Source organism: Ptychodera flava, unplaced genomic scaffold, assembly GCF_041260155.1.
Source record: "Ptychodera flava strain L36383 unplaced genomic scaffold, AS_Pfla_20210202 Scaffold_45__1_contigs__length_1260105_pilon, whole genome shotgun sequence".
NCBI classification, from domain to species: Eukaryota; Metazoa; Hemichordata; class Enteropneusta; family Ptychoderidae; genus Ptychodera; species Ptychodera flava.
The window spans coordinates 769,017-790,520 of NW_027248367.1; the positions used below are offsets into that span (position 1 = coordinate 769,017).

The 21,504-nt window shown below is 38.1% G+C and overlaps 1 protein-coding gene across 1 annotated transcript in view; it reads left to right on the forward strand.

Moving 5' to 3' along the window:
- The first annotated feature begins 228 nt into the window (after positions 1-228).
- LOC139128163 (origin recognition complex subunit 4-like) overlaps positions 229-21,504 on the forward strand; it is a 272,861-nt gene continuing 251,585 nt past the window's right edge. The window contains exons 1-2 of the mRNA XM_070694002.1: positions 229-571; positions 1,044-1,134. Coding sequence (XP_070550103.1) covers positions 441-571; positions 1,044-1,134 — 222 coding nt within the window. The 5' untranslated portion in view covers positions 229-440. The remainder of the gene's footprint in view (positions 572-1,043; positions 1,135-21,504) is intronic.

Consider the following 21,504-nt stretch of genomic DNA (forward strand, 5'->3'; position numbering starts at 1 on the left):
CTCAATCTCCGTACAGAGATTGTGTTCGGCGTTGATAATTATAATCTAGCTAGGGAGTCTCAGCTGTAGCCACGGCGCTTGCTAAATAACTAAACGGAAGTAATTTTACTGAAATCACTGATTAAGTTGATTAAAAATTTCTAATTCTAAATATTTTAGATTACTTTTTTTATATTCTGGAAAACGTTTTCAAAATAATTTACTAAAATGTTTATGAACGAATTTGAGACTAGGAATAACTTCAAAACACATGTACACAATGGCGGCCTGCTTGAACATACTGAACAGCGAAAGGCGTTTGAAGTGTTCAGGTGGCTATTGTACCATTCTTATCCACATGTTAGATTGCCGAAGGACTTCTGGACACATGGTACTTTATTTCACGAAAACCGCTTCTTGCTAAAAGTGTTCAAATTAGCCAATCGTCTGAAAAGTCCGTCATGTTTCGTAGGAAGTCTATCGTCAAACGTAGTGAAGATGAGTGGCTTCGTGAAGTCCAGTGGATTTTGAGAGAGAGACTTTCTCAGAAGTCAGTTCAAACGAAAGTGTACGGCCTTGACAGCCAGAGGAGGTTCGTATGTTGTTGTTGCTTCGATCCACTGCCGTTTTGACTCTATTCTCAATACGACCACAGCCCAGTGCTGGCTGCAGTTCCGTAGCCCATAAGCACCCCAGCGATCTTGGGTGGGTGGGGACCACAGTCGTTTGTGAACCAAACACGACGGCCGCCTATGGGTACGGTGTGCATTAGAAAATAATGCTCACCACACAGCGGCCGTCGTGTATCGGTTCACAAGCGACTGTGGTGGGGACCGTTCAAAATCGCTTGGGAAAGATGTTGGCTACGGAGGTGCACGACGTCTGCACATGCTTTTCAGGCGTGACTAAACATTAATTAATGAACTCATTTCAGTTTTCCAACAGTGTGTATCATCCTTACTGCTCTGCAATACTTGAAAAATCACAGTATATGGGTTTAGATCGTACTCAACACTGTCATTTCCAGTACCTTTATGATACAAGTTGGTTGTGTTTCATCCTAGACATCTTCTAGATCTTATGAGAAGATGTGTTTCCATGGGGGAAAGCAACTCAGCTTTAGTGATTGGTCCCAGAGGCAGTGGTAAAACAATGGTAAGATGGGAATAATTTCTTTTACCTTAGACCAAAGACAGTATTCACTAGACAAAGTGGGAGAAACCACTCCCTACCCATGAATCAGGCATATTTCGCCAGATATGTGTACTCTCGCAAGGGGGGAATGCTGCCCACTGCTTCAAAACAGGATTTTTTTTTTTGAAGGGGGCACTATGATAAATGAAGCAAATCAGACCTTATCTTTTGTAAGTTTTTTACAACACAGTTCTCATAAGAAACCTAACAATGAACTGATTTGGGAACCCAGGCATTTAACTGTTTACTATCCAAACAAAAAAAGGTAAAATGACTAGGGGTTATTCTGGTAACATTTACCTTCTTTATACCACCCAAACAAAAAACACGATACTGTAGGGTCAAGCAAGAAAACATTTGTTAGTAAACAAGAAATTCAGGTATGATAGTATTTTCAAACATTTCAGCTATTTTCCATGTAAAATGTCAAATTCATCAGCCAGAATTACAGAAATGAGTTCTCTAGGACCTCCAGTTTAGCACATCGCTTTATAAGCAATGAATTTAATTTTGTCTTCCCAGTGGTCTGTATGTTTATCCAACTGTAAACAGTAAACTAAAGGGTTCATTCCAGAATTGTAATTGTTGAAAGATTATTGCTTTGACAATATATGAACACTAGTGTGAATGCATTGAATTTCTGAATTTTGATGTTTAATAATTTTTACTGGGATTTTCTTGAAAAGTGCATAATATTCATGAAATAAAATCCCAGTGAATAATTTATGCAATATTACATCATTTGACAGGCTTTGTTGAAAAAGGCACTTTACTCAGAACAGAAATAGCTTGTCGTAGAGGGCGCACTTGTTCCAACATGATTTCAGGTCACTGACCTGAAATCATTTTGGAATTATCAAACATCAAAGTTGAGAAATTAAATCCATTCCCTTGAAATTTATTTTATTTTATTTACTTATTTACTTTATCTTTAACACAAACGGTATTCGTGTATACATGTATGGTGGTACCTGTTTACATGTGCGATGGTACCACAGTACATCTATGGCAGTTCAAATATACATATGGTGGTACCATTTTACATGTAGGGTGGTACTTGTACACATGTATGGTGATACTGGCATATATGTACGTGGTACTGATCTACATGTATGGTGGTACTGATCTACATGTATGGTGGTATCAGTATACATGTATGGTAGTACCTGTTTACATGTGTTTGTGGAAAGTAGCATAATTTTTAACAACACATGATACAGACATGAAATCATAAGAGGCATTGTGATCCTGTGACATCTTCTGTGAAATAACAGCATTTTATGATAGTGTGTCTAGCCTCAGGGCAGTCTTTCTGTGTACATGGTTCCATCCCAACCCCAGATCCCTCTTCACACAGACTTGTGACATTTCTGAAATCTTTTATTTTTAATTTCACAGGGTTCATTTGCAGAAACACTGGCATTTCTTCTGGAGGCATTGAAAAGTGGTAAGTAGTTGTCTCTTTGTGATTTGTGATAATCACATCTCCTTTAGTCAAGTACCAATTTTTACATATCAATCTCTTTGATGCCAAACACAATCAATTGTGATGTATGCATAATCTGAGTTGGCAGGAATAGTTTTGAGTACAGCAACCCTGTCCCTGTCACCACAACCATTACCACCACCACCACCACCACCCCACCACTACCCCTCCAACCCCACCCACCCCCAGTGTAATTAGTCAATGTTGACCGTTATGAAATGGACATCAAACTGGACTTGCCCATAGGTATGTGCAAAAAAGATACGATTCTACAATCCATGCCCTCTTCCATGAACTTTACTGTATTATGTGCCTTTCTCTAAAAATGCTTAGTCAATGTATTGAATTGAAAAGGGACATCTTTGGACTTTGTTGAAAAAGGAAACTATGTATTGCCTGTTGCCCATGGTAACCAAGGCCCATGAAACTACTGGTAGCATTCAAAACAACTTTTTACAATAAAATGTGAGAGTAAATTACTTCGCTCTCATGTAGAGAAACTAAATGATAAAATAAATTAATTTGGTGCGGTCATTAAAATTATTAGTATGCAAACTTCAAGCATTTCATTCTTTGGGTTTGGATTAACAATTTTATTGCATACAATTTTAAAGTTTGTGTAACCATAAACACCAATCAAACTATTGCTTTCACTTATCCATCTCTTGTTCAGTTCAGTATTACATTGAACTGAACATGATTTGGAGAAGTGAATGAAAGCAAAAATGACAAAAATGCAGAGTGGAGAGGACAGCCTTTACAAAATCAAAGCTGTACTCTGTGAATTTATAATTAACACAAGATTCTTGTGTTTTTAAATAGAAAAGAGCCAAGAGTTTCCTTAATGTAATGTTAAAAAATGAAAATGTGGTTGAGCAGTTTCTTCCTGACTTTGTATTGACTGTTTTTCCAATATAATTTGTTGAAGTTAATTGTCATGCATTTGCTCATTTGTAATTTTAAGGAAAAGTTTTATAATGGTTGGTAAATTAACCTCCTTTGAAAATGCTTGTTTGTTTGCGCACATCTTGAAATACAATTTTATTCTTATTCCTGATAAAAGCTGTACTTTTTCCTAATCAAGAATAGTAGCAAGGATACTTTCTTTATTCACACACAAAATATCAAATACATTCCTACAGTTGATACCATGAAGTGTAGAGAAAGAAAAGTTCTTTTTTTGCAACAGACCATTTAAAATGGTTGTGCTATCAAGAATGTTTGCAACAGACTATGTAAAATGGTTGTGTTATCAAGAATAAAATAAAAGTAAGAACTTGCTTGAAGTTTGCAAACTGATAATTTTAACAACTTCATATCTATCTTCACCGAATTGAAACAAGTTTTCTGTGTTGCAGGTGACAAGACATCACAGCCAATCCTTTTTGTAATGCATGAGTTTGATCTTTTTGCACACCATAAAAACCAGACATTGTTGTACAATCTGTTTGATATCTCCCAGTCAGCTCACAAACCCAATGCTGTCATCGGACTCACTTGTAGGCTGGTAAGTCACTCCAATAAAGTTTGATATTGCCCAGTCAGCTCAGATACTTCATACTTTCATTGGACTCACTTGTAGGCTGGTAAGTCACTCTGATAAAGTTTGATATCGCTCAGTCAGCTCAGACACCCATCGCTGTCATTGGACTCACTTGTAGGCTGGTAAGTCACTCCAATAAAGTTTGATATCGCCCAGTCAGCTCAGACACCCATTGCTGTCATTGGACCCACTTGTAGGCTGGCAAGTCACTCTGATAAAGTTTGATATCGCCCAGTCAGCTCAGACACCCATTGCTGTCATCAGACTCACTTGTAGATGGGAAAGTCACTATGATGAAGTTAGATATCGCCCAGTCAGCTCAGACACCCATCGCTGTCATTGGACTCACTTGTAGGCTGGTAAGTCACTCTGATAAAGTTTGATATCGCCCAGTCAGCTCAGACACCCATTGCTGTCATCGGACTCACTTGCAGGCTGGTAAGTCACTCCAATAAAGTTTGATATCGCCCAGTCAGCTCAGACACCCATTGCTGTCATTGGACTCACTTGTAGGCTGGTAAGTCACTCTGATAAAGTTTGATATCGCCCAGTCAGCTCAGACACCCATTGCTGTCATCGGACTCACTTGCAGGCTGGTAAGTCGACCCTCTGATAAAGTTTGATATCGCCCAGTCAGCTCAGACACCCATCGCTGTCATAGCACTCACTTGTAGACTGGTAAGTCACTCCAATAAACTTTAATATCACCCTTTCAGCTAAGACACCAGTTGCTGTCAGTGAACTCACTTATAGAATGGTAAGTCACTCAGATGAAGTTTGATATCGCCCAGTCAGCTCAGACACCCATCGCTGTCATTGGACTCACTTGTAGACTGGTAAGTCACTCAGGTAAAGTTTGGTGTTTTATAACAGGATTATAAAGGTTTCATAATACAGCTTATTGGAAATATTGAAATCATTGTTTCAAAAATTTGGCACAAAAAATTGAAATTACCTTGGAATTTAAAGAGATATTCTTTGTATAAACAGTAGTTAAATGTTGCAGTGCTTGTCCTAGTCAGTTCAGACATCCATTGCTGTCATCGGACTCACTTTTTGGCTGATAAGACACTCTGATCAAAGATTTTATGTTTTGACGGGACTGTAAAGGTTTCAAAATATACTTTTATGGAACAGTGAGATGATCATTTCCAAATTTTGGCACAAGAAACTGATATATTTTTGTATTTAACCAATAAAGCACACCCAGCGACGGTATTCCATGAGATTTTGACCAGTTCATGACATATATGCACGAGCGATAGCGAGTGCATATATGAAGTGAACTGGTCAAAATCCTGTGGTACACCGTTGCCTGGTGTGATTTATTGCTATTATATTGTCACGTAGCGTGGCTGTGATATAGCAGTAGACGTATAAGAGACGGCACAATAAACCGAAATACACTTTAAGTCGTAGCACTTTATTCAGCTGAGTAACGTACGGTTACACGGTAAAACTTCTATGTCTCACACTAGTCTAGTACTTAGGCGTCTGTCTCGGTCAACGTCGTCTCGAGCGTCGCAACAGGTTCTGAACGGCTTCTACGGGTTCTCAACAGCGTCTACCCTAACACACTAAAATGCAGAGTTTATATTGGGTGAATATCTGGCTTTGTCATGACTTTGGTATGCGTCTATAATGAGGAACGTCACTCAAATCTAAGTACAAGGTTAACAGGATGGAAGTATCTCTCAACGCCGAGCATGGCTGAGACTATCTGTCAACATAGCGTCCGGTCAACGTTAATGACTTAAGCAGTTGTCAAAACAATACGTTCACTAAAGACGGATGAACGGTTACATCAAAGGTCACGAAAATAAACAAGGGAATAATTCTCACGATGCACCACGTGCAGAAGGGGTTACTATAGGTCACTGTCGGTCATTCACTGTCAGTCATACAAACTAAATTCAAGTCATAAAATATCATATAATATTAACTATCGAGTGGCTACGTCACAATATCATAACAGTATATTGAAATTCTGGCATCGAACGTCAAAAATGGATGTTTGCTCAAACCGACAGCTCACGCGTAAGCCAGCCTTGGTATATCGCAAATATGCCACGGTCCTTTTGGTGTCTCGACCGATCAGATTGCTGTATTTGCGCCATCAATATACTGTTATGATATAATTAAGGTTTTATGGAAAGTTACAGTGTCTGTCAGAAAGGTGTAACAACAGTGGAGTTTGTATTTATCAGAAATTGTTTGAAGTTCTTTAACCCTTTGAGTGCTGTAATTGTTCCCACTAAAATTTAAGTGCAACAGTTTTTTCGAATTTTAGACTTTAGACCAAACAAGTATCCATGCAGTTATCAAAACTTCAAGGTCCACACTATTTTTCTTACGAACTATCTTCGTTGGTAACAAACCCGGAAGTGAATTAGTGGTCTTGTACCATAGCAAAGGCACACTAAAGGAGGAAAGTCATGTTTAATTGTATGTTTAATTGTATGTTTATTTGCCATAGAAATACGACGTACTATGTACAGAATGTCAAGAGTGGTGTGATATTTAAAAAAAATATCTAAAAAAATGTAATAGTGACATTTCTGCAGAAAAGGTAATGCTATATAATCATTGGAATGTGATCTATGGCTGGAAAACAGGAAAAGCTTAAGTGAAGCTTGCATCATCTGTTTCCCATTTAACTGTACAGAAAGTAAGCAAACGTAAAATACAGAGGGCTTTTACAATAAGTAAACAAAATAAACTTGTAAATTAACGCACGGTAAATACACTGTGTTGTACTGACTAAAACAGATTAATGTGGAGAACTGAGGCGAAAAAATGAGCTATCAGAAAGAACAATAAACACGTAACAAGGAGAAAAAGAATAAAATGTAGCAAGGTAAATTTGGTGGATCACTGATTGATTATCAAGTAATCTTTTAATTTCGCTTTGAAGCCGTTTCTATTAGGTATGTTACGGATATCATGTGGTATCTCATTCCATATTTTGCCACCGTGATAGTCAAAGGAAAATTTGCCCAAAGTGTAATTCCTTCTAGGGATTAGAACATCCCTATTTGTAATTAATCTTGTTTGGTAATGGTGTTGTGGGAAAGAAAAATACTCATCAAAACGTCTGGGTAATCTGTTGTGAAAAAGATCATGAATAAATGTACAGAGTTGGTATTTAAACTGGCTGTAAATGTCAAGAATACCGAGAGGTTGAAAAAGTGGCCTACTATGAGTTGAAAAAATCCTTAAAACAAATGATGCGAACAAGTTTCTTTTGTGCCTTATAAACTGAATCAAGAGATGAGCGATAAGTACTACCCCATATTTCCAAACAGTATGAAATATGTGGGAGAATAAGAGCATTGTAAAGAAGTAACAGAGTGGATTTGGGGAGATAATGCCTTAGTTTGGAAATAATACCAATCTTGGGAACAATTTTATCAAGAACCTTCTTAATCTGTTGTTTCCATGTAATATTTTTATCAATGTCAACTCCTAGATAACTGGTATTGTCGACTTCTTCGAGTAAAACATTATTAATACCTAACTGACCAGTATTATTAAATGGATTATAACGAGATGAAAGAAACATGTAGTTGGTTTAGAGTAGCTAATTGTCAGTTTGTTTGCATTGCACCAATTTTCAACATCCATGAGGTTTGCGTTTACCTGATTTACATCAAAGCTCTGTTTATTATAAGAGTGGAAAAGATTTGAATCGTCAGCAAAGAGTTTAAAGTTGAAGAAGGAAGAGCAGTTCGGGAAGTCATTAATATAGATAAGAACAAAATGGGGCCAAGGATAGATCCCTGTGGGACTCCACAGTTGACAGGAAGAATAGAAGAGTTGCATCCTGCTGCAGAAACGTATTGATGTCTGTTAGACAAATAACTATGGAACCAGTTTAAAGGAGGACCCCGAATACCAATGTGTGAAAGTTTTGAAATAAGTATCTTGTGGTTTATGGTATCGAACGCTTTGGTAAGATCGAGAAAAATACCAAGAACAAAGTTACCTTTCTCAAATTCTGCAAAAAGATCACCGACTAAATCAATAAGTGAAAGTTTAGTACTGAAAGATTTTCTAAACCCATATTGGTCCTTATGTAGGATATTGAAACGCTCAAGAAATGACAACAGTTGCCTATTGACGGCTTTCTCAGTTATTTTACTGAATAAAGAAAGAACAGAAATGGGCCGGTAGTTATTTGGACTGTAGGGAGAACCTTTCTTGTAAATGGGTGTAACTTTGGCAATTTTCAGCTGATCTGGGAAAACGCCCATTTCAAAAGATAAATTGATAATGTATGCAAGTGGGTGGCCAATGAAGGGGGCTGCGTCACGTAGAAGGCGTGCAGTAAAGAAAACATGGCACATGATTTATGTTGGTCTAAATTTCGTAACTCAGCCTCAGTATCTTCTCTAGAAACTGGAGTGAGAAAGAAAGAATGTTGGTTTGAAGGACCTAGGAAAGAAGTGTAATTGACAGAACTGTTAATTTTACTGGCTAGATCGCAACCTATTTGAGAGAAAAAACTGTTGAGACAGTGAGAAATTTGCTGTGGATCAGAGATAGTCTCTGTAACATTGTTACTGTTTCTGATATCCAGGTGTTTTGGTAGCGTTGTGCGATTGGTGTGAACTTTCCCAGTCAACTCGTTGATAGTACTCCATAGCTTGGATGAATTACCGTGATTTTGCTTGATTTTATTGAATGAATAGTAGGTCTTCTTTGACGTCTTAATAAGCTTTGTCAGGAGATTTGCGTAACGTCTGTAATGGTTATGGAGAACAGGCTCAAAGTTGCTCTTGATCAGTCTAGAGTAAAGACGATGCTTATGCTTGATGGAGTTTAGGAGGCCATGCGTGATCCAAGGTTTTTTCGGGACATTTGATCTTTTTTCGCAAAACAAAGTGGAGCCACTTGAGTGCATGCCTTATCAAAAATAGAACTAAATAAATTATATGCAGAATTGACATCAGTTAGATGATACACCTCTGACCAGTCAGTGTTTGCTAAAATTTCATGAAACTTATGGATACTATAACGTGAATAATCTCTTGAAAAAGAAGGCTTATCCCTGGTAAAAATATTGTCAATATTTTCAATAAAGGTGAAAATAGGCAAGTGGTCTGTAATATCAGTGGTTATGGTGCCAGAGTGAATGAAGTGGTTTGTAAAATTACAGTAAGCATGGTCTATAATAGTAGAAGTGGTTGCAGTAATACGTGTGGGAATATCAATAATTTGACGGAAATTAAGTGAAGCAAGCGTATCAAAATAATTCCTTATCGATGGCGAATCGTGGCTATCAAAGTCAATATTAAAATCGCCAACAAGGAGATATTTTGAGTTTGTTGAATTTCTGTTAAAAAGATAATTATACAAAGCACATTGGAAAGCATTGATGCATGAACCCGGTTTCCTGTAAATAATCCCTAAAGTAAATTTTCCAGAACTCAGGTGAAATTCTAACCAAAGACATTCACTGAAAGGTAAATCAACCCCATTTAAACTGTGAAATTCAAGGAACTGTGTACATATGCTGCGACACCTCCTCCTCTCATACCACTTTGTCTACAATTCTTAACAAATTGATAGTTTGGAATATTAAAATAGCTGTCATCATTGATTTTTTTGTCTCTGATACAGCGATAACATTGAACTTAGTTGACAGGGTGGTTTCGGTAAAAAGGCGGAGTTGCTCGAAATTTTTACTCAAGGAGCGAACATTCAGATGAAGTAATGATAAAGTAGAACAATATGAGTTAGGAAATGCATCGTTGAAGTTATCTACAGAGTACGGTGTACAGCTGAATTTATGATACTCGTCCACGTCATTCATTGAAAGCAGAATAAAGCAAAGACTATCATTTCAAAAAAAAAAAAAAAAAAAAAGGCGAGAAGCTTGGCATGACAGAGAAAACAAGCTACAGAATATGTAGACTTACGTGAGCAGTTATACAATTTTGGAAATGTCGTTATTACAGTTAATGTTCACGACTTGTGTAGTTGTGTCTTTTCGGGCCAGAATTTTACCATTTTGGGTCCACAGAAATTTCCACTGTCTTTGTTTCCTCTTCTCGTTTGCCTTGCCAAATAGCGATCTTCTTGCCTGTGTAAGATTTTCATTTATGTATATTTTGCTTGTTTCTTCGAATCCGAGGTTTCTTGCGGTAATATTCTTTAGGTTCTTCTTCTTGCTGTAGATGTTATTTCTCGTACGTCTGTTGTTGAATCGCACGATAATGGGACGATGACGTTGTTGGTGTGTGTTGTTGGTTCTTGCTTTTGTTCCAATGCGATGAGTTACATCGATGCCACCCATTGATATGTTAATATCTATTGCTTTCAAAACTTTGAAAGCAATGTCTTCTGTGTTCTCACCTTCTGACTCCGGAATGCCATGTATTTCCAGGTTGTCTCTTCGTATGTACTGGTCGAGGTCATCTTTGTCAATTTCTAGCTTTTCTACTCTTTCTTTTAACTCTTCATTCGTTTTAGTTAGTTTCTTGTTGTTGTCTTCAAGGATAGTTATTTTGGCTTTAAATTGTTCGAACATTGAATTCATAAAGTCAACGGAGACCTTGACCGCTTCTGTGTTTTCATCAACATGTTCAATTTTCTTATGTATATTCTCCAGTTTTTGAAGTCTTGTATTGATTTCGTTTAGTTGTAATAAGAAATCGGTAGTGAGCGGCGTATCAATATTTGGACTTACACGAGATGTTTCACCAGCAGCTTCAGATGCAACAGGTGGTGGAGTAATATGCATGGACGCCATCTTCACTGTAGCACTTACTTGTTGACCGGAGTCTGAAGTAGGAAATCTCTTCCTCTTGCAAGTTTTACACAACATCAGGTCTCCCTGGCATAGCTTTACACCCCTGTTACCTTCACAGTCCTCACACCGTGGCTTAGACATAGTTTCTATCTAGATATGTGGAAAAATTTTGAACTTTTCCAAGAGCCGACGTGGTCGAGTTGCTCCATTGAAAGCGCCCTCTCATCTCTCTCTCGATAGATAGAGGCTTACTGATTGGTGTGATGCCATACACCAATCAGTAAGCAGATATGAACTGAAAATGCTCACGTGTTTCATTATATATTGCAGTTATGTGTAAATTTTAACCTTTGCAACATGTTTGCAACTTCATTGAAAATATTATTATCAACGTAATGAACAATAATCACTGCCGATTAGGTCATGAAGTATACAAATATGAAATTAGCTGAAATAAAAATAGCAAAGTTCTTTTAATGCTATCATTGTATCACCACTTTATATAGCAAGTGTAATTAGCGTTGGCCAAGTCCTTCAAGCCATATATGCCGAGCTGTGAAAGCTCATTAGATATGCAAATTGTGAATTAGCTGACATGAAAATATGAAATGACTTTTGATATTGTTTTAACCTGGTATAATCATCAATGTACATAGCATGTTTTGCCAACTTTGATCAAGTAAATCCAGTATATATCCCTAATAAGCAAAGGTCATTAAATATGTAAATTAGGAATTGGCTTAAGTAAAAATGCTTAATGATTTTCAACAATGTTGTATCATGGTATCTGCAATATATGTAGCAAGTTTTGTCAACTTTGGTCAAGTTGATTCAGATATATATCTCTAATTAGGAAAGTTCATTTAATATGCAAATTAGGAATTGGCTGAAGAGAAAATGTTTAATGATTTTAAATAATATTGTATTATAGTGTCTTTAATGTACATAGCAAGTTTCATCAATTTTGATCAAGTCAATTCAGATAAATATCCCTTATTATGAAAATTCATTTAATATGCAAATTAGGAATTGGCTGAAGTAAAAATGTTTTTTGATTTTCAATAATATTATATCACAGTATCTTTGATGTATATAGCAAGTTTCGACAACTACAATCAAGCTAATTCAGATATATATCCCTAATTTGGAAAGTTTATTAATATGCAAATTGGAAATTGGCTGAAGTAAAAATGTTTAATGACTTTCAAAAATGTTGTATCATAGTAGCTTCAATACACGTAGCAAGTTTCATCAACTTTGGTCCAGTCAAGTTAAATATATATCTCTAATTAGCAAAGTTCATTAAATATGTAAAATAGGAACTGGCTGCAGTTAAAACGCTTAAAGCCGCCGTTCTCAATCCGTGGTTCTCGTATTCGTGGGTACTCCTCCCGCTCATACATAGCCTATATCAGTATCAATATCACTCTCTACACAGATTTACTTGACCCGATTATCACCTGAATTATCCATGTACATTATAGATATAACGGTTACCACATTTGAGGTTACAGTCGAAGTTGAATATGTATTTTTCTCAAGTGAAACCCCGGGAATGAAACGGACGTGCGCGCACGAAAAGACGTTTGATTTGGACCATGCTGTCGAGCATAGGCTAAGCTTATCGCGCTGCGCCTGCGTTATGACCTCACAAACTGATCGATCAATATGTAAAATCCCCAGTTGTCCCCACGATCTTCAAAAACTCGCTTTGTAACCATTGATTTTTGAGCAAGCTAAGTTACATTTGTTATTTTCTATCTCGTTTGAGGTTCGCTCGCGGTGCGGCGAGGTCGTAGGTGAATAGACGCCGGGTACCAGTCAACTCGCACTTTTTCCAACCCGCCCAGAACCAACTCGCCCGATTCCAACTTGCCCGATACCAACTCGCCCGATGCCAACTCGCCCGATACTATTTTGCAATTTTATGAGTACCTGGTACGTATAAAACGTTTTATTTCTAACAACAATTATTTCTAACATTGAGAACCACAGGTGCGGCTTGAAATATGTGCCAACACGGAAAACTTTTTATTTGCGAATTTCACGTTTTGCAAATCTCTTGAAAGAATAAATTTCGTTCGGCTTCTTTACGTATAGGGATAGTTACTGCGTACTGGCTCACTTCTTTAGGAACAGCAGGACCGTCTTTCACGAGTTACTGGCCTGGCATGACATGACAATAGCTGGAATCTACAACACCCTATCTCAAAACAACGGGCGAGTTGGAATCGGGCGAGTTGGTTCTTGGCGGGTTGGAAAAAGTGCGAGTTGACTGTAATTCATAGACGCCGACAGGCCATGCTGATCACTTGAACAAAGACAATTATAACAGCCAAACCATCTCAATGAGACAACTTGTTGAAAATGGAAGTTCATAGAAACTGCAACTACCTCGCTCGGTTGGTGTTATTAGAATCTAAATTTGTTGGCTATAAATTACGGCGTTGCATGCCACTGACGCGCCCGATTTCTCACCGCACGGGTCTTTTAGTGTGTCAGTGGCGTGAGCGTGTTTCGTGTGTATTGCGACCACTTCAACGGCGCCATTCCTAATTGTTTCATGAAGGAAACATATTTTGCCTAAACTACAGCAATTTTATGGACTTCTTGGTAGAAAGCGGATAGGGTATTCGCGTGGATATCGGTAGCTATTCTCTGCATGTCGGTTTAGCCAGGTTTTGTTGTCGCGATTTACATCATCGAACAAATCGGAACAACAAATATATCAACCGAAAAGACAGGACCTTCGTTGAAAGCACCAGTATTGGGATTGTGGCCCAGAGCTACATGTTGGCATGTCACATGACACGTCGCATGAATTTAGTCACACCATGTGTAAATTGTATAATAGCCTGGTCTAGTTGACGCTTCACACAAAACAACGAAATGTGAACACAAAGGAGAACAGAAGTCTTGTTGACACGTGCTGTCTTGTATTTTTTATTATTGACGAAGCGTGAGTGATTCTGACCTTATCACATTATGTTTCAACCAAATGTCTGTCTGATTGTAGCTTGTATTTTTTTATTCATTGGGTTCGGCTGTGAACTTTAGACACCGCTACTTCGTCAGTCACTTGTTGACTGCGATATTCAGCTCTTCGCATACGGGCTCATGGACGTGTGTATACACTGTTTTACACACGGGATTTGTGCTTGTGTATATCCACGTCTATGGGCCGCGTAGGCGAAGAGAGAAATTGCAGTTGACAAGTGACCGTGTACTTCGTATAATACGTCAGAACACCTAAATAAAACAAATCTCAGGAAATACCCTCTTTGAATTATGATATTATTTTCTGAACAATATTTAGTATAGACGGCTAGACGTTTCGGCCCAAGACGTTTCGGCCTCCCAATTTCAGGCCCAAGTCGTTTTGGCACCGCGACCCAAGACGTTTCGGCACCGCTCAAGGCTACCCTGGGAACTAGTATAGTGCTGGAGAGTAATTTTACAAATCAAAGTACTAAAAAGTATAGGGTCAACTATTAAAAACATTCATGTACATGCTTTAATCTTGAATTAGTCTGACATCCAACTTCAAAGATCGGCTCCTTTCGTCCTGTCGCCAGTGTGACAAGCTAAATGTTCATCTATCGCCCAGCTTTGTTGTGTAAAATTTACACCTTGTCACAGGACATGGCACAAGTTCCTGTCAATTGTATTCTGCCTTAGCAACAACACCTATAGTTGGTAATGATATGAAAATACACATTTGCAGTTGTTGTTGTGGTATCAAACTTCGACCATACGACCTTTGCCTTTTACAAGCATGGTAATGAGTGTGAGTGTGAATGTTTTTTTGTTTTTTTTGGGGGGGGATTCAAATGGCTCTAGAAAAGCCCTCGTATTTCATTCCCAGTTTGGCTTCAGCATGGGTGACGACGTCGGAATCGCCGTGTCCAAAGAGCAGCTACGTGTCATTAAAGAAATTTTCAATGACCGTGGCTGGCAAGTTGTGTATCTTCCGAAGTCAAAAAAGTCGCGTTGTCAGAAAAGAGCGATTCTGTAATCGCAAGCACGCGTTAAGAAAGCAACGGAGTGGAAAAGGTAGAAGTCGAAGGTGAAAACAGCGAACGTCGTTTTCTAATTTGGCGAGATCCCGCCGCCAACGAATGCCCCCATTGTTTTGGCCAACCCTGTGTGACAACAAACAGACAGGAATGGCTTGGCAATGGTCAGGAGCCCTGCAACGGCAACGTGTCGATTCGACATCGACATTATCGAAAATTCTGGAACATGTTGGATCGGAGAAATGCTTGGCGGGACGAGCGGTATTTGTTGCGAAAGCAACAACTTATGCAGGCAGATGATGTCGTCGTCACAAGGAGGGAAGTTATGCCCCTCTGTGTAACTTCCGATCCCTAGTACGGTCACTGTAATTTGCCCGGGGTACCGTACGTTGGCCATAGGTGGTCATGAGCACTCCTCTCTACGTTCAATCCAAACCAAAACGACCCTTATCAGGGCCACCACATCCTCCAGAAAGAGTATACCGAACTATACCGACCTAGATACTAATGTTACTACGTTTTGTTTTCAGAATGCATCGAAGGTAGGTACTTTGCAGGTCCCAGGAAAAGTTCGTCTGGTGGACTTTTTTACCTCAACGGTTTTACATAACCGCGTTGATCTTCGGAACATTTATGTTTCGGGCTACCGTTAGAAGATCAAGCAAGGCAAAGTGGTTACAAGTGTTTATTCTTGATTTACTAAACAAACGCTTCCAGAGATTTTACAAACATTGCGTTGATACGAGGCTGAGTTTGAAGAAGCGTTTGATCGACAGTCGATGCCAGTGACGTGTACTGATATGCATTGATATGTAAATCGACGGCACTTTGTCCTTGTTACATTTAGACATCGAAATCTACCTCTAAACTTATTTAGTGTTTAAATTGAGACCCTCAACTGCTGGGTAGCATATTCACGCTACCATACGTGTTTAAATTTGGCAAGTAGTCTCTTATAAATGATGAAAATGCTACGTTTTCGGGAGCTCCCCTTTGTCTTACTCGTTCAGCGTCGGTTTGCATAATGAGCGTCCATTTCTAGTAATCCGCTATAAGTACCCGAGGGGCGTCTTTAAGGAGTATTATGTCAATAAATTGCTAATTTGCATATTTAATGAGTTTTTATAATTAGTATGATATGTTTAGTAATGCTGCATCAAATTTGGTGAAACATAGTATAGATCCTCTTCCAGTAGTATAATGGCCTGCAAAGATCTGTAGCCGTTTCTTGTCAATTAATTAATTGCTTATTTGCATTTTTAATGAATTTTTGTAATTAGGCTGATATGTCAAGGAATAGTCCGTCAGTGCTATAATAGAATGAAAAATATTTGGCAATATCCTGTCAATTGATTAGTACTTGAATCATTTTTGTAATTAGGGTGGCAGCCCAGATTGACTTTACGTTTTCACCACTGGAGCTCATTCTTGGCCATTAAGCCTAATCTGTATTGCAGTATTTTTAATCACAGACCATATTAATGAACAGGACTCCATCCTCGCTCTCCGAGAACCTGTAATCAAATTACCCATTAACAAATGGGGACTGTGTCATCAACGATGACTTGTTTCTTTAGTACCAATATTTGTATGATGACCCAAAATTTTTCCTGGTTTTGAAAGAGAGTGTTAAAAGTTTGCTTCAGGAAAGTTTGAGCAAAAATTTGTCTTAAATTTCACTTTTGAGGTGCATACTACCGTAAAGGGACAAAGTCGGCCATTTTTTCATGATTTTTGTTTGATACGATATACTACTTATATTGTTGGCATGTCGAAAGATACTGCATTAATTGGTGACCATGCATATATTCGACCCCGGTTTATGACACAAGACATGAAACCATTGCGAAAATGAATTAATGGTCGTGACCATTAATTCATTTAATTTTGTCTAAAACTGGGATCGAATATAAGCATGGTTACCCATTTAATCAGTATCTTTCAACATGTCAAACAATATATGTAGTATCTTGCACCGAACAAAGTTCACGAAAAATGGCCGACTTCGTTCCTTTTAGAAATTAGAGATCTGGGAAGTAACATCCGTTGTACAATAAAGGGAATACCCTGTAGGTTTAAGAATAACTGTACTCCATTCTTTCTGTGGAGTTGGCATTATTTTGTCACAACCAATCCTCTGTCCACTGCAGGGTTCACCAATGAATACTGCGATGAGATCGACGGCTGCTTTGACCACAGCTGTGACAATAGATCTGCCTGCATTGATGTCAAGCAGGGCTACTCTGGGGACCACCTCGCCTGTGTCTGCCCAGACGGATATGCCTGATACCACTGCAAAGTGAACGTTAATGAGTGCGTTAGTAATCCGTGTGTCAACGGAATATGTGTGAACCAAACCAATTGATATTAGTGTTACTGTCTGCCTGGTAAGTCACCACACAGATGTGATTGGTAGAATCCTAATGACTTGGATAAGCAAATCACTTGTGCTGGTTTTAAAGCCTTTTTACAAACTAAATACTTCTTGGCACTCAGCCCACAAGCTTGTATTGGCAAGCACAAGTGTAAAGAGTTTAGGATGATGTACTTTGCAAAGCATAACAATTATCCACAAAAGTGCTGTGGTTTAAATGTTGTTGGCCATTCTCAAGATGCCCTGTGCTTGTACTTTTTCCTTTTCAGGTTCATTGAGATTTTTGGTGCACAATAAATTCTCTGTCTGTCGGTATTCATTAGCTGTGAAATGCACAAAGCTTTACATATCATCATCAGTATTTGTTTTAAATGGACAAGATTAATACAGAGCAGTTTGAAGGATAGAACCCTTTGAATATCTAGCATGCATCATTTGGCAGACTTTACCAAATTCCTTTTTTAAATACCCGAATACATTCTTGTTTTACAATGCAGCATTCTTTATCGTCATCAATTCTCTGTCATCATGAAATATACCTGTTAGTCCATCAACAGCAGCTTTTATTGTAATCTCATACAAGATACTAACTAAAGTCAGAAAGTTATCGCAAAAGCAATCATACCCTTTTAAATTCCAGATATCGTAGCAATTTGCTTATTATAATTAATGATTTGTTCAAGACATGCAAATGAGAGCAAGCTGATAGACAATGTGCACAGTAGCATTATACATTATGAACTCTAGGTGGCGCCATTTAGTTAAAGATGTAGCTTGGGTGAAGTTTTGTGACCAAATATGTACTAACTGTAATTATAGATTATACAGAGTCACAAATGTAGTTACATTGTTGTGGTATGAAAAGATCAAAACTTAAACTTTGTTTTTTGATTATTCTTTTACAGGGTACAGTAGGATTAACACTGTGAACGAGAATGCGATGAATGCTTATCCAATTCTTGTCAAAACGATGGCTTCTGTGAAAACCTATGAATGACTACAGATGTCAGTGTCCACCGGGTAACACTGGAGAGCACTGTGAAAGTTACGTCAATCTCTGTGTGACTAGTCCATGCCATTGTGCCACTCAAGACCTGGGACACATGTATGCATGTGTTTGTAAACAGGGTTACACAGGTGAGAAGAGTCATGCTAAGCATTCTTGATAGACAACGAGTTTCATAACATATGTGTTGATATTCTGTCACCCATGTTATTTTAGAAGTCAAATTTTGCCACATGATACAACAGAGTTTGATTCTGCCATGTGGTAACTATACTAGCTCTCTCTCTCTCTCTCTCTCTCTCTCTCTCTCTCTCTCTCTCTCTCTCTCTCTCTCTCTCTCTATATATATATATATATATATGGATTACAAGTCTGACCCCATGGAACCATTAGTTGCCTCGCTGAAACCAAAGACTGTGGAGAGACTGCCCTCCAACGCAAATCATAGAGTTACCATGACAACACAAAGTTTCTCAATCCTTGGAGAATCTGATGTACAATTGGGAGGGGGGGTTGGAGGTTGGGGTTACCGTCTGATTTTATATTTATCCAAGTTACAACATTGAAGAAATGTATGATGAAGAGATGTATTTAACATTCCCAACAAAGCTTGAAGACAGCAATTCCAACTCCTCACCTCACTTTAAACATCTGTAGGAATATAAAACTGTTTTATCATGTATCTTTCACATCTTAATATCAATTTAAATAAGAATGTCTGCATGTTGGAAAACTTAAACGTCAGATACTACTTTTCTTATGAACCATCTTTGTGGGTAAGCAAGGCACACCGCATGACAGTGAATTAATCCACAAAGGTTCCACCGACACATATTGGGAGTTAAAACTGATTTCTCACGAATCTATCAAATCTGGAATTCGAAGTAGGCAAGTATTGCTGAGCTTAAGGGAAGTTGAAGGTGCCAACGTGTTATTCTGAATGAGTTGTATAAGCATCTTGAGAAGCCTGGTACCCATGCCAGGGGTTCTCTTTGCAGATTTTTCATCTGCCTTCAATACGATATAACCTCATATTTCGCCAATAAACTTATCTTGAATTTTATGCTCGACAGTCAGTTGATATTATGGGTCATTGAATTTCTAACTAACAGATCTCAACGAGTGCTTGTTAATGGTCGGCAGTCCGATTCTTTAAAAACACCTACTGGTTCTTCACAGGGTTGTGTTTTCTCTCCTCTGCTCTATATACTATATACAGATGACTACAGGAGTAATTATGAAGTTTGCCATATTGTAAAATTTGCAGATGATTCAGCTTTCGTCTCGCTTCTCGTAGGGCCTGAAGAACAGCAACATGGTCCCGTCCTAGGCGAGTTTGTTAATTGGTGTGACAATTCATACCTTAATCTGGACGTACCCAAAACTAAGGAAATCGTTTTTGACTTCAGGAGACAGAAAAAGAAACCTGTGGAGAGCATTATTCATGAACAGGAAGTTGAAATTGTTCAGAATTACACCTATCTCGGTTCGATTGTTGATGACAAATTGAGGTGGGATGCTAACACAGAGGCGATTTTAAAGAAGGGAAAACAACGATTGTACTTTTTACGGAAATTGGAATCCTTTTTAGTAAACAATACAATTTTATCCCTCTTTTATAAGTCTTTTATCGAATGTATTATAATTTTCTCATTTATCTGCTGGTTCCAGAGTTTAAGTCAACAACATAAGAATTCAATTGAAAACATTGTTACTTTAAGTTCAGAGATTATTGGCGCACCACAGAGGAGTATTTTATCATTTTACAAGCAACATTTGCAAAGAGCCCAAATTGTGACGCTCGTCTTGTTACTTGCTCTAGGAAATTTGATCACATCACACCTATTTTGAAACGACTTCATTGGCTTCCAGTAATTTACAGAATCACATTCAAAGTCTTGCCTCTGACGTATAAAGCCATCAATGGATTAGCCCCATCATACATCACAGAACTTATTGAGCAACATAAACCATGTATAGTAGATCTCTTCACTCTAGTTGTAAACTGAAGCTGAAAGTCCAAGAACGAGGCTTAAATCATATGGAGACCGGTCATTCATGTACACTGCTCCTCTTCTATGGAACCTACTTCCAAACGAAGTTTGCTGTGCTCCAACTGTGGAAAGCTTGAAGTCTAGACTCAAAACCTACCTATTTAAGAGAGCTTATTGCGATTAATTCTGTTAAGCGCCAGTGAGCATCCCAGATGGATACTAGTGGCTCTATAAATGTTGTTATCTATCTATCTATCTATCCATCTAACAGTGTGAGGAAAGCACGTTCCATTTAAATTCAGATCATATTTTAAATTCAGAATTCCAACTGCTTCCCTCTGGAAGACGTTTTAAGTATCCAGTTTGCAAGAAAACCGACTCAAGAATTCTTTTAGTCCTACCGCTGTGCGGTTTCTAAATGATGGTCATTGTGAGTTGTTACTGTACTTTAGTTTCAGTCTAGCAATTGTTGTTTTTGTTGTGTTATTTTTATGTGTTGTCAGCCAAACTGAATTGCCCTTAAGGGATGACTAAAGTTGAATTGAATTGAATTGAATTGTCTCCATGGGTAATCAAACCACTCCGCATGGCAAAAATTTCATGTCCACAAAGGTTTTACTGATATTTATAAAAAGTTAAGACATGCTCCAAAACAAAATAACAAACCAAACCAAACAATTTTCTACAATGAAGATCATTGACCTTACAAGTTCAATGCAGTAAAAGAGTTTGATGCATACCTTGCTTTACTGTTCTTTGTCCCAATCAATTTGAGGATAATATAGAACCGATATCCGATTGCTTTGTGGCTAAATGTCCTCTAGAAAGAATTTAACACTCTTAGTTCTTTGATTTTATTAAAGTTTACGTACCTGTTGAGGTTTTCATCCCAAAATTGACCTGATAGGCGGCTGCATATGTAAAAACGGTCAATGATATACTTAAATATCAGCTACATCTGTAAAGCTAGTTTATTCACATGAATTTGAAGAGGAAAAAAGGGTAAATTCGGCCAATTTGGGAACTTTTTGAGCTCTGTTGGACTTTGGGGGCTAAGAACGCCCTCACACGGCCGACTACTGGACTCTGCTTCCTTGCAGTGGACCGCATTTTCTGACACCAACTCCTTACTTCACCTAAAACGTTCGTAGGGATATA